This window comes from Siniperca chuatsi, linkage group LG19 (assembly GCF_020085105.1).
Source record: "Siniperca chuatsi isolate FFG_IHB_CAS linkage group LG19, ASM2008510v1, whole genome shotgun sequence".
Lineage (NCBI taxonomy): Eukaryota > Metazoa > Chordata > Actinopteri > Centrarchiformes > Sinipercidae > Siniperca > Siniperca chuatsi.
The window spans coordinates 17,786,476-17,799,445 of NC_058060.1; the positions used below are offsets into that span (position 1 = coordinate 17,786,476).

Below are 12,970 nucleotides of genomic sequence, written 5' to 3' on the forward strand. Positions count from 1 at the left end.
GTTCAGCTTGAAGCCCTTCATCAATAATCTGGCGGTTCAAAGGGAAGCTTGAATGTTATTTCTGTCTTGAGCAGCATGTTGACATTGGTAGCTACTGAAACAAGTTGTGCATCGTTATTACAAAAAAATGCATTTTCTCACGTATATCTGGTGATATCTAGTCATTCAGATAGTTTTTGCTTTATTTGTCCAGGTTTTGAAATATTAGCTTCTGAGATTTCTGCCTACACAGTGGAGGCTTAATTCACCTATTGTATTGGAGTGGGGGCAGACATCTCAAGGATAGATATCTCAAAACAAATAAAACCAAAACTGCGTGGCTTGACGCCACTACTTGAAAGTGAGACAATATGGCTTCTTTAATTTAAGTATAAATGTAGTCCAATGATTGAATATGTGCATATAACTTACTTTTAATGCAAATTATGCTTTATGAATCTAGCTACAACCCTATCCAAAATTAGTGTCGTGATCGTCTTAAGCAAAGGAGCTGGCAGCATCTATCATAAGGAGTCTAGTATATAGAACTACAATGTTGAGAAATACCAGGAAAAAAAATATTGCAAGAGAGAAAGGGCAGAAGAAGTGGGTTTTTTTTTTTTTTTTTTTTCAAAACATGACTGACAGTATCAATTTTCAGAACAAGTAAAAGCAGAGCAAATAAAGTGGGATGGAAGTAGAAAGGGATGTTATTCTGGAGAATGGAGGGATAGTAAGTATTTCTTGAAGGTTAAGACAGGCAGTAACACCACTGCCCTGACAGTGAAGTGAAGTTCATCCCACCATTAAGAGAGCCAGGAGGGAGAGCCTTAGCTGCTGCAGGCTATAGAGGACATACAGTAATACTGATGAGACCAAAGACAGCAGGAATTGTAATTATATACTGAAGCCCCTCAGGGACATTTTCCTCCACTGCTTCATTCATAATACTCTCTTTTATGGCTGAGCATTTTATCTTGGCTTTAACAAGATGTTGTAGACCAATACCTGCAAACAATTTTAATGTAATGTGCTGTCAACATAGGCTTAGCACATTCAGAGACTATTATACATGTATGTATGCAAACTGCATGGAAAAATAAAGGAATATCAAGCAATCATTTTAGATACAGCAGAGTCCCAGTTTAACGTCTTACCAGTCTCTGCTTGAGCACTGTCAGACTTTATAAATCTTTATATACTAAATAATGAAAGTGATGAGAAAATGTATTACATTCACTAAAAGTGAATTGGGGAGATGTTCATCGCACTCATCATGGTCATTAGTGAAGGTTTCAATGGAAAAATAACCCCTCTTCCTTCATATAATTTTGCACGTGGCTCTTTTTGTAAATGTTATGTCTCAGTGGCCACTTTGTTAACTACACTCCTACAATCTAATGCTGTCCAATGTAACAGCCCTGCCATTACATCTATCTTTACAAAGCTAAAAAAAAAGTTCAATTTTTGACGACATTGTCAGAAATGTGTAAATTCAATTATATGTTTATTACTGAGCTCATAGTTAAAGGTGTTGTTGCACTGGACTACATTATATTGGAAGTGTTTCTAATTTTTTGTCCTCCCCATTTACACACATGAGGGGAGCAGAATATTAGAAACACCTCTCAATGTAATGTAGGCCAGTATAACAATTCTAAAACATGAAATGAATTAACGTCTATAACTATAAATAACAAACTGACACAGTCATAACATTATAGGCATCATAAAGGTAGACTGTATGGCAGAACAGTTGTATTAGATTGCATTAGACTGTACAGGTGTACCTACTACACTTGTCATCCTCTTATCATCAGTGGCCTCTGATATCACAAGTTCATTTTAATCTTTATTTTGACGGCTATAATTTTGACAGCATCTGATCACAAGGCAGATTCTTTGTATGAGGTTGACTTATCAGACATGCTGTAAGAGCAATGTGGTTTTGATGCTATCACTGTCAAAGAAAGGGAGGGACAGGAAGCTTCAGTTTCATTTATAAATTATTAAAAGAGAACAAGAGGAAGCCAAATAAAAAAAAATTATAAATGAAAATATAACATGTCAGATGTCAGAAGAAAGACAATGATACAGTGGATCACATGGCACCTTTCACTGGCATGACTGGATAACTTGCTTCAGTTTATCTGTCAGACTTCCAGTTCCAGAAGGTGAATTCTTTAAATGTTGCTCTGGAGCAACATCCTTGCACCAGAGGGCAGTGTGCCACCCAGGGTGACTGACCGAAATACGTGATATGAGGACAGTGGGTCCTTGATGTGGAGGTCACATTAAATAATACAGAGCCCTAAAGTTATCCATGTAACAAGATAGGTCCTGGAATTAATGAGGACAAATGAATTAGTCTACATTCAGAGTAACAGGTGAAGAACTGCATACGTAAAGAGACTGTTCTGGGAGAAGTGGCATATTATTAATTTCAAACACAAACTTTTCTTTCAAATTAATCCACCTACAGCTTCAATGTGCTCCCCATCAGGCGGTGAGGCAGCCTGGCTTCACAGTCGGGAGCTGTGGCTTTCTGGCTTCCTATGTGCCTTTGTTGGGGCACGTTGCTTCTGGTCCTGTGCATCTGAAGAGGAACAAAGGATTAGGAGGGACTTTCGCTTTCCCTTTCGCTCATTTACTTACAGGGACCACCCCTCTTCATCATGCCTCATCTCCCTCTCTAACACTCCCCAAAGCCAAGCACTGACCCTGCTGGAATGCCTCGCGCCAAAAGAAGCAGATTCCAGCCTCCTCCTGCATCACCACCCTATGATGCACTGATTTTGGCTTTTAGCCCCATGCTCCTTTGTCTTCTTAAGCTTCTTAAAGAGACCCTGATGCTGCATGCAGATGGTCTCCCCACTCTTGAGTTGACTTCTTATGCTCTGAAGTTAATACTGAACTCTTGTGGTGATATTAAATCTGGTGAAGCACACAGTAGACGGTTTACTTTAGGTTTATTTCTCTAACCATTTCCTATAGGAATATTTTGACAATTTGGAAACTATGCTTATTTGCTTTCTTGTCAAGATTTAGATGAGAAGATTGATACCACTCATATGTCTGCATGGCAAATATGAAGCTGGAGCCTAGCATCAGTTAGCTTAGATTAGTATAAAGACTGGAAATGGGGAAACAGCTTGCTTGGCTCTGTCAAAAGGTAACAAAAAGCACTTACCAGCATCCCTAAAGATCACTAATTAACGCTTGTCTTATATCTTGTACAGAAATCAAATGATGTTAATTAGAAAACTTTAGAAGTGTTGGTAGGTGGATTTTGTTAACCCTCCATGTTAGCAGATGGGACATGAGCCAAACAAAAAAATCAAACTACACATCAAATACATTTTTCCTAACGATGGTTTCTGTCATTTTAGGAAGTTCTTATCACACTGCTGTGTGTTCAAGTGTTAATTTTCCTGCCAAGTTTGGTTCTAATTAGTTATTTGATGCTATAAAACAGGGGTTACTGGTCATGATTGACAACTGAGGCCAGCTCGTGATTGAGTCGGCCGGGTGTATGGGCAGCTCCTGTATCCAGGATATTTTGGCTTAATTTTCTTACAGTGGGAGGAAGTGGAGACGCGTCATCCATCTTTAATATACAGTCTATGGTCTCGCTCTGTATTATCAAACATTGCTAAAATGTGTCAGCATACTTGCCACCAGATGCAGACACAATGTCAACCTACCTTGTCCTTGATGGGAGACCTAGTACTTTTCATGTAAGAAAATACACAGCTACAGACTGATGTTGGGAAACAAACACGAGGAGTCTGAATTATATTTTATATGCGTCTTACTTCCAGGCTCCTGCCCTTCAGGATTCCTGCCTTGTGAAAATGGCCGGTGTTTCACTCCAGTGCAGAGCTGTGACTTCACAGATGACTGTGGCGATGGCACTGATGAAAAGGATTGTGCGACTTCCTGCTCCTTTGAGAATGGCCGCTGTGGCTGGAAGAGCTCCCTGGCCGATAATTTTGACTGGACGCTAGGGACTGGCTCTGTCGAAAGCATACAGCCTCCACATGATCACACTTTGATGGATGAAACTGGTATGTGTTCACAATTTTCCTTCATGTATTTTGTGAGTAGTTCATACACACGTAAAATTAACTCGTTAAAAATTAAGTTTGTTACTGTTATAGCACCCTCTTTTGAATTACCATTATCTAATTAAACAAGTGCACCTTCACTTCTGGATGCTTTTGTATAATCAGAATGAATGAAACTGAGCTGACTTTAAAATTTATATCTGTTAAACCCAAAGTGCTGTGGTAGCTCTCCATAATGTTTAATTCATGCTTTAGCCACTTGACAAAAATCAATGAGCTACTTCCCAGTATATGAATGTACAGCAGGTGAGCCTTCTGGTGATCGATGCAGGGCTCTTAGGGCTGTGATTCCATTAAACAATGTGCATGGTGAAAAGTGATGTACATGAATAAATAAACAAATATGTACACAGAGAGCTCTTATGAAGCGGCTTCTTCTAAGCATCTTAAAGTTGTAATCCTTAGAACTTCAGTCTTGGTTGATTTGATGACACCTGGGGTTCTTGGTGGTAACAGCAAGTGCGGTTTAATACTACAGCAAACACTCGCTGAGCAGCTACTTTGTCAGAAATACAACAGAAGAGCAACTGGTGTATTTGTTTACAGTGCAGTGAAACAAAGCTCACTCTGGATGCTCGTTCTTGTTCAATTACTCACTTGCGAAAACTATAAATTATCCACTGACGAAAAAACCCTGCAGAATATGACCGTTAACCAATCACAATAAAAGTGTATAGGTTATAACGATAAGGAGCAATAGACTCTCTCTAAGAGTTTATTATTATTGGTAGTGTAGAAAATAATTGTCGCATATTTGCAGAAAGACCCATCACAGCACAGACCTGTGGTTTTGCATTCAGCCATCTTCCCCAGTTTTCTCCTTTCTTTTTGAGCTTGACTCGACTGAGAAACTTTCATAGTGCTCCCTGGGTGTAAGAAGGCAGTGAGATATTAGAAGATGTGTCAGAGATTACTCTGTGACCCCTAGCCTCCCCCCCTCCGCGACCACAATGTTCGTGACCTTGCTGTAATTTGTCACTGACAGCAAGCGGTGCCCATACAGAGATAGTTATCAATTCATCTTTGCCTCGCCTCCCTCGTCGATGCCCTTCTCCTCCATCACTTCTCTTCTTCCATCTCTCTTTAGGTCATTTTGTCTATCTGGAAGCTACACCAGTGGGACTCAAAGGTGATAAAGCTCATATTAGGAGCTCTGTTTGGAAAGAGTCGAGTGCCATCTGCAAGCTCTCCTTCTTCTACTACATTTCCCACAAGGCCTCAGGAACAATCCGCCTGCTGATCAAGGTAAACCATCTGCAGGAGTGTGTTTTGACTCAGATATGGGTTAACTCTGTCTGCACACAATCATGATAAGAAGTGATGAATCTAACTGATGCCAGTCGATCCTGATTTATAAAACGAACCCTCCCGACTCACCGTTTTCCATCAAGCGTGGTTACAGTCAGACATAAAGCCTGAGTATATTAAATTATGTTAATGTAGACAGTTATCGCGTCACAGTAGCACTGCTGTTTAGTGGTCTCAGTAATTTGGTAAAAAGAGAGGTGAGGCTGTCAATCTCTCTGCCAGTGTTTTTGATCTACAGTGCATCTGTGGGGGCTGGTGGTGAGTGATGGGGGTCGTGGTCACCCCTTGGCCCAGAGCAGCCGCACACCACCATTTGGGCACACGCCAGCCCTGCAAGTTCTCAAGGCCTCTTGCTTGTTAGGCACTCAGCCATCTAGTTTGTGTATGCATGGTTAACTTTCAGGGATTAAGATTTCTGTTTGCAGCTTTCTGCCATTGAAATTCTGCTGTGATTTACTCTGCCGCCACCCTTTGGTCTGTGTATGCTCAACTTAATTTAACTTTAACGGGTACGACTCAAGGTCAAGGTGCAGGAGTTGTGCATGGGTAGATTCATTCTTCGGTGTGTGATTGTGCAGATTTTTCTTACATACTCTCATATGCGCATCACGTGCATGATTGTTAGTGTGTCCTTGTGTGCGCTGCAGGAACTGTTTTATGCAATTTGCAAAACAGGTCAGCAAGTTGTGTAAATTTTACAAAATGTTTTATTTTTTTTCAAACAGCAAGAGATACTGCCCCACCTTTTAAATGTGCATGCTCTTGCAAAAAATTACACTAATACCGTCTCATGCAGCAGCAGCAAAGTCAAAGAGGCAACAGAGCTCATGGTGTGATGTTTTTAGCAGATAAAATGTAACTTATTCAGTAGTTAAAACCTCCATCAGCACTTTAAACTAAAATGTCCCTTAAGTCTGTATTTTTGTTATTGTCAGCAAATCCTATGAAAAGACCAAAAACACTGAACTGATCCTACTAAAGCCTGATATAGCTTATTCCTCTGTGCCATTGACCACATTGTTGTCCAAAAACCATTAAAATGAACCACACTGTTGGACTGCGTGACATGTTTCTTCATTACGATGAACACTTTTATTTTAAGTCAATCCCACATACAACGTCCTGCTGCTGGAAATACTCACCACTGAATCAAATCCACAGATGAAAATAATCCCCAACAAATGCACAATTTACTCCTGTCTGAGTAACGTTTGCAAAATCTACAGTGCCCAGCTGATTTAAAAAGTTATTTAGCCTTTATTAAAGATGATTTTTAAAAGATTTATGTCTTAGTTGGAACCAGAGAGGTCTGAAAGTACTAAGAAAAGTACTTATACGTTTTTGGTTTTGGTCTTTTCATGGGATCTGTTGACAAAAACAAATGTAGAATATCAACTTATCCGTTAAATTCTCTGACTGAACAGTAATTTAAAACATATCCATGCTTTGTCTCTCATACTACTCATATACTCAATCTGGCACCTGTGGATGTGGATGTTTAGATTTATTGATGCTGTTTTGAAATTAATTATTATACAAATACTCTACCACCCTACTACGCTATTGATTGGGATAGCACCGCTCTTAGAAATTCAAATGGGATTTGCCCAGTTTTTCAAGCCCATTGGCTATTTGATTATATGACTCTCTGAGAGGCAGGAGATGATGAATGCATGTGGACCATTTTACATGTCCTCCTTGTTCACATATGGATGGAAAATGTAAAATTTGGCCTTTAAAAGAAGGTTAGCTCTCAAGATGAAAATGAAGCGGTGGAATCACAGACACACACACACACACACACTTCAGTCAATGTCTAAAATCATATACGATGACCTCTGAACTCCCTCTGTCTGTGTGTGTGTGTGTGTGAGAACCAATATCTCAGTTCAGCTTTATGTCCCTATAGTCTCCATGACACATAAATTATTAAGTTAAGTGCATGTATGACCTAGAAGGTTCAAAGACATAAGCACTTCCAGATTATTGCTTTGTGCCATAATTTACAACATCATAGCATTTTTATAGCATTGATGTTGCCTAGAGTCAAAACGGCTACATAAATACAAACATGAACACACATTTGCACAGGCATGACTAAATACACAGTCTGCGAGCATCATAGTGTAAACACAGGGTGAGCCATCTTTAAAGGTTGATTGAAGAACAAAGGCAGTTATGGTAATGATGCTAGAGACTTCAGTGGGCAGAGACACTGAGTGGGAGGGAGGGGATTATATTTACCTGGCAAGTGTTTCCTTCTGAAGTTCACAAGGGGTTCAACAGTCCTATCCCTGAGCCTGTGAACTCGTTACTCATCACAATAACTGTCCTCAGCAGTGAGTGGACTGGCTAGGACCTGAACAGAGGCAGGGTCTCAGAGTGAACCAGGAAGGTGGTGTAGCAGAGAATTTGGATCGTAACTTACGTACGTAACTTAAAATAGGACGGTGTAGTCCCTCATTCGTCCAGGAGTGTTCTATCGTAGAAAAGGTTTCAGTCATAGTCATCTGGACACTGTTTTCAGAATCAAGACGTTTGGCTCCCATCCGGAAGTCATTCTCAATTGTGAGTCACTCAATTGAGAATGACTTCCGGATGGGAGCCAAACGTCTTGATTCTGAAAACAGTGTCCAGATGACTATGACTGAAACCTTTTCTACGTAACTTAAAATAAGTCAACGTTGACTTTTAGTATCACATGGGACATGAACCCTGGTCTCCCAGGTGATAGTAAGCTACATAACATCCACCCCTCCCACCTCCCAGCGCAGACTTTATACTACCTCATCTGACTACCTCCTTTATTCCCGTCATAATTACTGAGGCCACTAGAGGTCGCCACCGTACAATAAACGTAACAGCCTCCTGGCTTACGATTACGTGGGTTATAAACAAATTATAGTGCATTACTTTTCGTTGGTATAAGTAGAAACAGTGAATGAGAACAGCCTGGTTTTTGACAGTGATGGTATGAATAAATTCTGTTCCAGCATCGATGAGAAGTTTGTTACCACTCTCATATCAGCACAGTAAATATGAAGCTACAGTCAGCAGCTTGTTAGTTTAGCTTAGCATAAAGACTGGAAACTGGCTCTGTCCAAAAATAACAAAATTCACCTATCAGCACCTGTATAGCTCACTAATTGTTAGTGTAAAAATGACAAGTTGTGGTTTTAACGGGGGGTTATTTGCCGGACACATTAACAGTAGTTAATGTTTCCAGTTTTTATCCTAAGATAAGCTAACCGACTGCCAGCTCCAGTTCATATTTATGTATGAGAGTGGTATCAATCTTCTTATCTATCTCTCAGCAAGAAAAAGAATAAGCATATTTCCCAAAATGTTGAACTGTTACCTTAACATACTTTTTTGAGCTGGGTATTGAACATGAATCCTTTTTTTAAATAGAAAAAAGGAAGAAGTTTGACATTGAATTCATGTAGATGTAGAATACATTCTGTCATTTCTCAACATTATAATGCTTTTGTCTGGGAGAAATATATTATTTTCCTTCCTTTTCATGCAAGAAATATGTTACTTTCCTTTTCAGACATCATGTATATTTCATAACATTTTGTGAGATCAGGTTGTTTGTTCTCCTTACTTACTGACAAATCCATTTTGAATCAGCATTATGACATGGTGATTGAGAGAAATTACTTAAACAAAGCTACATAGCCTGCCATTTGCTCATTTTTATAGTTATATATGGTGTAGTGGGTTCAAATGTGGCCTGCCGTTATGGTGAGCCAAACATCTGCCAGTCAGCCGAAGAAAGAATGTTCTACCAAAGTAAAATATAGCATGACAAAGATAATCATTTGAATGTGTTCTTGATTTGAAGCATAGTTGTAGAGCGGCTCTATCACGCAAACAATATGCTAATTAACCAGTGTTGAAACATTACTTAACTACGCAGAGATTGAGTAGAAAAAAGTGGATGCACTCTGAATTGAAGGTGAGTCGACAGAGAAACAGCTGCCAGCGGTTCCATAAAATGAAAAATCCATGAATACAAATTGGATTTCAGCTTAGTGGAACATTCAGTATATGTTTTTTTTTTTTTCAATAAAATAGGCATTTTTATTGTGATTACAGATTTCTTTGTTGGCCTCTTGACTGTCACAGGGGAGATAATAGAATTAAATTATGCAAATGTGTACTCTTCACTTTGAGCAAACTGAATTTATGGTTGCATTGCTTTGACTGCAAGCTCAGGAAGTGAGCCTTCAAATTTGATCGATTAAGTGCCTCGACCGATATGCTACCCAGACATCAAGTGTGAGCTACATATGCCAGTATCATACACTCGTCAGTCGCTCTAAGGCTGCTTTTATAGATTGAGCCTTTACTCCATGACACAAATCTGGATAAGTCCTGCTGTAACGCTGCCTATTAATCGACGCTCTACTCTCACAGTAACAAGATTATTTCAAGCCAGGGCTCCACTGGTGTAAAGCAGAGGAGACAGCCTGTGTATGCCTCACCCAAGGGTGCATTTTAATAGGCTTTCAAACTGCAAAGTAGAATGTGACATTGCTTGTCCTCTGGTTTTGAGTACATTATACCAGGTCTCTTTTACTGCAATCCAGCCTCTGGCCACATCTTGCAACCTCAAGTACAGTAAGTTTGATGTCGTATATCATTACAGAATATACTGTGTGTTTTTTTTCAACCTGTTCACCTGCAATGTCCAAAAATTTTGACACATCTGAGATTGATTCTCATCATGACGCTGCCCTAAAACTGAATTAATGATGTGTTATAGACCTGCAGTCACCTTTTAAAAGACCAGAGGACGTGGAAGCTATTATGAATTATTGCAGCAGTCTTAATATTAGACTCATGAACTTCAGGAGGATGGGTAGTTAAATCTATACTTTCCTCTATTAAACACTCTGTGGTTTAACCAGGAAGCGCTTCTCCATATTGACCTGAAGCTGAAGTGGATTTTCACTCCAATCACCATCATTTATTGTCAGTAAATCCCTTGAATAGACCAAAACCAACAACTTGTTAGATCTTATGTCAATACTTTCTGACGTCAGTACCCTGTCTGTGGCGCTCACCCCAAGCCCATTAGTTCCTACTGAAAACGTAAAGCTTTAAAAATAGTTCATGAATATAGACTTTACTTTCTTAAAAAGGCTAAATCATTTCTTAAAACAGCTGGGCACTGTATTTTTTTTTTTTTAAGTTACTCAAACTTTAGGATCATGTATGTTGGATTGACTCAACATAAACTACATTGCCCATGTTCATGGTTATGAAGGAACATGTCACCCAGTGCAACAATGTGGCTCATTTATGTGTTTTAATAGTTTTCTGGACAACAATGGAGCGCTATGGCGCAGAGGTATAAGATGTATCAGGCTTTGGATACACAGGTAATACCTGTTAAGATCAATTCATTGTTGGTTTTGGTCTTTTCATGAGATTTGTTGACAATAAGAAAAATATGGACTATCACCAGCTTTATCCTTTATTTAGTTTCATGCTTTGCTTCATGCTTTTGCAGATCTAACTGCTGTGCTACAGTTGACTATAGCCAATGCTACAGTAAGTGATATTATCGTCACAACGTGTATGCAGCTCAGTCTTTTATTTCCTTTCATACTTCTTTGAAAAGGATTTGTCTTAATTGTCTCAAATTTAGTGTTCCTTGGTTTAATCTAGGACTATTTATGAAATATATAACCTCTGTACTAATATTAAAAGTGAATAAAGAGATAAAGAACAGTTAACTTGACAAGTAACAATTTATACTGCCTCTCCAATAACTATGTACAATTTCTTCATGTTCTTGAGTTAAAACAGTGTATCTTTAATATGATGTGTTATGACATACATAAATGTCTCATTCATGCTCTTGACACGACATTAAAAACCACCAGTGAGATGCTGGCTCGTAACACATACATCCACTAAACCGCTTTGAAAGTCACATTCGTTGTTTCAAAGCTGTATTAGTCATGATTTAGTGCCTGGCTAGTACCATGGGAAAAGACAGAGAGGACTTACAGAGGAATACACATTGGTCTGTCTTTTAATATGTTCCACATGTGGCATGAGAGAAACCCATTACCATAACTCAGGGAGAGCATGCTTTCATTCTGAATAGCAGGTCTCAAGGCAGGGGAACTTATTACTACAATATTATGCTAATGAGACTTTAATGAGTCCTCTTAGATGGTATTCATTGTTTCTCAGCAGCAGCAGTCTGTCCAAGAGTTAATTTCAGCTCATTTGAACTTAAAGTTCTTCACTCTTGACTTGTGACTTAGTGATACTCAGAGTTTGACGTATATTTTTCTGACAATAATCACTGCTGTAGCTTTGAATCCACTTTGAGGTTCTTTTGATATGATATTAGAGATGATTGTCCTTTGTCAATGCTGCTCTTCTCCACAGACAGAGAACGATTTGTGGGAGGTGTGGAACAAAACGGGGCATCAAGGGAATAAATGGAACCAAGCAGAGATCCCTCTGAGGAAGCTGAGGAACTTTGAGGTGATTTTTGAGGGGATTCGCTCGTTCGACGTGAGTGGAGGAGCTGCCCTGGATGACCTGGAGTTCATAGACTGTGCCCCAAGTAGGTGATATGAACAGTACACATTTTGTAAGAGTATAAGTGTTGCCTATAGGCTGAACCAAAATGAAATATAAAATACAAGCTAAAAAGATAAACTGAAATAAAACTGTGGGGCCACTCTCTCTGCCCCCAAAGTCCTGAAGAATCATATTTTTTTATCTATTCTATGTATTATTATCTGTGGGAGCTCTGTTTATTTCAGTTTTTATATCATGTTATAATGGGGACGTGGAGTACAATGTCACAAATTTTCCCCAGATTTTCTCAGTTTAGAGTACAGCATTTCTCGGGAAAGGGAAATAACTGCCATAGTAATAAACATTAGACTGGGACAATTGGGAAAATTTACGAAATATGCTTATTTATCAAGAGTTAGATGAGAAGGTCAATACCAGTCTCATACTTTTGCGTTAAGTATGGCAAGAGAGCCAGCAGGCATTTAGCCTAGCTTAACATAATGACTGGAAACGGGGGAAAGCTAGCCTGGCTCTGTCCAAAAGTCCAAAAATCTGCCTACCAGCACCTGATAAGCTTACTAATTAACACAGTGTATCTCGTTTGTTTAATCCGTACAAAGGTGCTGCTGGTAGGTGGATTTTGTTACCTTTGAACAGACCCAGGCCAGCATCTTGTTTCCAGTCTTTATGCTAAGCTAAGCTAAGCACCCTGCTCATACTTAATGCACAGGTATTAGACTGGTATTGATCCTTTCATCTAGTTCTCAGCAAAGAAAGTGAATAAGCATGTAAAACTATTCCTTTTAGGGGGTATTATGGAATTTGAGCTTTTGATCGACATCTGTTGGCAACCAGTTGGAAATGCCAAGACAAATAGGTGGGCAGAGAAGATGGGATTTCATTGTTTCAACATGCAGCACTGGAATGGGGGAAGAGTTTTTTTTTTTTTTTAAGGCAAAAATCTCACCACCTGGCAAAGTAATTACAGAGTCCCTGGTATTCAG

The 12,970-nt window shown here is 39.2% G+C and overlaps 1 protein-coding gene across 4 annotated transcripts in view; it reads left to right on the plus strand.

Moving 5' to 3' along the window:
* The window catches only part of malrd1 (MAM and LDL receptor class A domain containing 1), a 56,428-nt gene that overhangs the window by 27,509 nt on the left and 15,949 nt on the right, over positions 1-12,970 (plus strand). For all 4 annotated transcript variants that reach the window (XM_044177226.1, XM_044177229.1, XM_044177227.1 and 1 more), the window contains 3 exons: positions 3,801-4,046; positions 5,194-5,351; positions 11,829-12,009. In XM_044177226.1, the coding sequence (XP_044033161.1) occupies positions 3,801-4,046; positions 5,194-5,351; positions 11,829-12,009 (585 nt within the window). The remainder of the gene's footprint in view (positions 1-3,800; positions 4,047-5,193; positions 5,352-11,828; positions 12,010-12,970) is intronic.